The following is a 4,505-nucleotide window of genomic DNA, read 5'->3' on the forward strand; positions in this document are numbered from 1 at the left end:
TTATTAATATATTAAATATATGTGGATCTCACATTGGCAAGGAGAAAATCTCTCCCACAAAATGTGGTTGTATGCATTTTACTTAAAATCTCTGAAAAAATACATTAATTGTGATCCTAGATTCTAACATATTTCAAAACAATAAGCAGTATATTTTACTAAAAATAAAATATTATATAATATATAATTATATATTATATAATTATAAGTAACATTTTATGTTTATAATATACATATATTATGCAGAATATATAATATGTATAATATATCATGTATTACATAAATTATATATTTATATAATTATAAAATATATATGTATATTTTATAATTATATAAAATATATAGGATTATATATTACATATGTATTATATATATTATACAATATTAAAATCACAGTTATTATAAATTATAATTATATAATTTGAAATTATTGGAAACAGCCCATGCTTATCTCAGAAACTCAATAGCATTTATAAACAGAAATAATAGCCTGTACTTATTTGGAGAGAAATGGTGGGAAAATAATGTAATAATCACTGTAAAACACAGTGAAAGAATCTTGGCTTTTACAGCTTAGAAAAATAGTATGAAATTTTCAGAAACCCAGAAATGATATTGTGAATGCAGACTTCTTCACAAAGCACTCATCCACACTGGACAAAGGTAATACTCTACAGTTGGCATTTTAGAGATTCTAATCATACAGAAGTTATGTGAATGCTGAATACCATCCATGACCGAATCTGCAACCCAAGAAAAAACTTCATTTGTTCTCAAGGCAAAATTTGGGTCATGAATACAAAGAAAAATAAATGTTTTTCTTCATTCCAAATAAATCTCTATTCTCAAAATAATCTTCTGCTCTACAGGAAATGCTGCCTGTCCCATCTCCTTGGGAATATAATACAAGAAATTAAGATGTTTCTGAAACACTACTTCTAAAACACAGTCCCTGAGTGAGGAGTGGAAAAAGAGTGGAATTATATGGACCAAATTTGAAGTGAGGACTTGAATTAGTGTGGTGAAAGTGAACAAACTCTATAAGGTAGAAGTCTCAGTAATCAACTTAATTTTCCATAGATGGTCATAGGCATCTGGAAATTTCTGGAGCAATTTCACTATGTAAGTTATTAATATTGTTGCTATCGTTTACATTCCAACTTACATCATATACAAATGGTACAGCTGGTTGTCTTTAATTACAAAATAGATGAATTTCAATTTTCAATGGTTGTAAAAGCAATACAGAGTTTATATCCAAGTACTTTGATTTGTTTTAACTAATGGAATCCCTAAAAGTTATGAAGTAATACACTCAAAGCCCACTGATTCTTACCAAGTAAAATAAATATATTTATTGGTTAATGACAGTAATTTATATAATTAGAGGTAGAAGGATACATACATAATATTTTTTATTATGCCTCAGGCATGGAATGAAAAAGTAAAACGTTTTTCTGGAAACAGATGAGATAAAATATCAAAGGAACTCATTAAGATTAAAGACAAGAGCCGGGTGGTGATGGCACATGCCTGTAATCCCAGCACTCTGGGAGGCAGAGGCAGGCGGATTTCTGAGTTCGAGGCCAGCCTGGTCAACAGAGTGAGTTCCAGGACAGCCAGGGCTATACAGAGAAACCCTGTCTCAAAAAAACCAAATCAAAAAAAAAAAAAAAGTAGTATGAATATGCCCACTACCCTGTAGGGAAATGCTACTATGTATAGGGATATTTCTTTAGACCTGATTATGCAATAGAGAGGCCAGGCAGGCTTCAAGCTTGCAATTCTTCTGCTTCTGCCTCCAAAAGGATGAGATTACAGGGGTATGCTATCACACTTGATTTATAGGTAGAGATAGAGGTCTGGCTGTAGAAATACTCTCTCCCTATCATTCATCACTGTCGTTCATTCTACCACCAGAGCAATAGCACAGACTTAGAAAATAGGCCCGGCTAAAGAAAGCTTTTAAGATTTTCATTGTCTCATTGTAATAATAGGGTGGGACAAAAAGGTGTCAGAATAATAGTCAATGAATCTGAAACTGATTTATCAGTCATATCAGTTTTACTACATCCTAATAGATATCTGTTAATTTCTATAATACAGTGTTTGTAGGTACAAAATAAAGCAAACACACTATTTTTAACTTCTACCATGTAAATAAAGAATCCATAGTTAATTGACATAGAACTGAAACTGGGGTAGGTTTACAAGTTACATTATATTGCTTAATATACTTACCTATATAAGTGCTTCTATGCTTGTTTTAAAGAAGAATATTGAAGCATAAAACTGACACTCAAAATCACAGTTAGTAAGCAGAAAGCCTGGGATTTGAACAAAGGGCAAACTTATACAAATATTGGGATTTAAACAAAAATGAATTTAAGCATGTGTATATTGTGTGTATATATATTTGTATATGAATGTGGGTATTCACGGGTGAAAGCTTATGAGAGGAGATTAAAGGATTTCAGGGCAGCTGGGGTAGTAGACATAGTAGAACTAGTGAGTCATATTTCAGAATAAAGAAGGCTGAAGGGAAATGTGTACATTTGTGTGTGCTGATAACACTGAGCAATTACAAGTAGATACAGAATTGTACAAGGATTTAAACATTTGAAACTCTGGTGTTTCTCTAAGATGAAAAGTCTTTTATAGAGATATTTTTAAACAGCATGTTCACAATCTACAAATATCTTAGGCCTGAAATTTTAAGAAGGTTCTTAAACGTTCTGCTTTGTTCTATGATGCTTTTTATCTCACCATAGGATGGGCCGGAGAACTTGGAAAGAACAAAAGAAGTCCTGGCATGACATCTTCTTATCACCCAGGTTTTATGAAATGTTCCAGGTCTCATGAGATTCTTGGTCTTATTCTCATTGTGAGAAAGATGGATGTGTCGTCCTAAAACACAGACACAGACCCACTGCACTCTGCCTTTGCTACATTGTTCAAGTGGTTTGGAGGAACTCTGTCTTCCCCAAATTTGTGTTAATCTATTCTATGCTGTCGCTAATAAACGCCCACATCATGTTGAGCCAATGGTATTACTGAGGATGCATTTTAAAAGAAAATATAACAAAATCCAGAAAATAGCTAACCTGAATTAACCAGCCATTAATTAAGCCACATTCCCCAGGTATACTGCTGTTCTTTCAATACTACAACCATGCCAAGGCAATATTATACAGAGAGAAAACGGGCATCTCATCTCTGTATTACTTCTAATTTTCCATTGTTTCCTCTTAGCTGAGTGGTGACCATCTCTGAAATTAGGTATTTACAGGTTAAAGCTAGAATTTTACTTGTTAATAGTAATATGTGGATCAACAATCAGAGCTCTGTAGATGACTTCATCTTATTGGGATTTTCTGACCGGCCTTGGCTGGAGACACCTCTCTTTGTAATTTTTCTGGTGGCCTACATCTTTGCCTTATTTGGTAATATCTCCATTATCCTGGTTTCTTGCCTAGACCCCCAGCTTGACAGCCCCATGTACTTTTTTGTCTCTAACCTTTCTCTTCTGGACCTCTGCTATACTACAAGCACTGTCCCTCAGATGTTGGTCAATCTTAGAGGGCCTGAAAAGACCATTAGCTATGGTGGCTGTGTGGCCCAGCTTTATATTTTCTTGGCCTTGGGCTCAACTGAATGCATCCTTCTGGCCATCATGGCCTTTGACCGCTTTGCTGCCATTTGCAAGCCCCTTCACTATCCTATCATCATGAACCAGAAACGGTGCATCCATATGGCCACAGGGACCTGGATTAGTGGATTTGCAAACTCTCTTGTGCAGTCCACCCTCACTGTGGTAGCCCAAGGTGTGGACAGAGAGTAATAGACCATTTCTTCTGTGAAGTTCCAGCCCTTTTGAAGCTAGCTTGCATTGACACAACTGTGAATGAAGCTGAGCTTAACGTTCTTGGAGCTTTACTGCTCTTGGTGCCTCTCAGCCTCATCCTGGGCACCTATGTGTTCATTGCTCAGGCAGTGCTGAAACTCCGTTCTGCTGAGAGTCGCTGGAAGGCCTTTAATACCTGTGCTTCACATTTGGTAGTGGTCTTCCTCTTCTACTTTACAGCTATCAGTATGTATGTTCAGCCTCCCTCAAGCTATTCTCATGACAGGGGCAAGATCATGGCTCTGTTCTACGGCATTGTCACACCTACCCTCAACCCATTCATCTATACTTTGAGGAACAAGGATGTGAAGGCCGCCCTGAGGAGGGCACTAACAAAGGAGTTTTGGGTCAAGACAAGGCAATAGCTAAAGAAAGGCCAAAGCAGCAAGAATAAACAGATTTGCTTCTCAAAGAAAATTATGGACTTGGAATTCATGAGGGAACCATCTAACAAATGCCACAGAGATCTTAAGAGTGACTGGGCCAAGAAGGAAACAGTCAACTATTGGTGAAACATATACTGCACTTTAAAAGTGCAATAGATCTCTCATTGTGGCAATAACCTTAAGGGATGCTTGAACTGCAGGCAGGACTGAGCACT

At 36.0% G+C, this 4,505-nt stretch overlaps 1 protein-coding gene across 1 annotated transcript; it reads left to right on the forward strand.

The window, feature by feature from the left end:
* The first annotated feature begins 3,322 nt into the window (after positions 1-3,322).
* Positions 3,323-4,269, forward strand: LOC127669708 (olfactory receptor 2B2-like). The gene is given in 2 exon segments (XM_052163888.1): positions 3,323-3,815; positions 3,818-4,269. Coding segments are annotated over 2 exon segments (945 nt in total).
* Positions 4,270-4,505: the final 236 nt, after the last annotated feature.

The sequence above is a fragment of the Apodemus sylvaticus genome, chromosome 19 (genome assembly GCF_947179515.1).
Source record: "Apodemus sylvaticus chromosome 19, mApoSyl1.1, whole genome shotgun sequence".
Classification (NCBI taxonomy): domain Eukaryota; kingdom Metazoa; phylum Chordata; class Mammalia; order Rodentia; family Muridae; genus Apodemus; species Apodemus sylvaticus.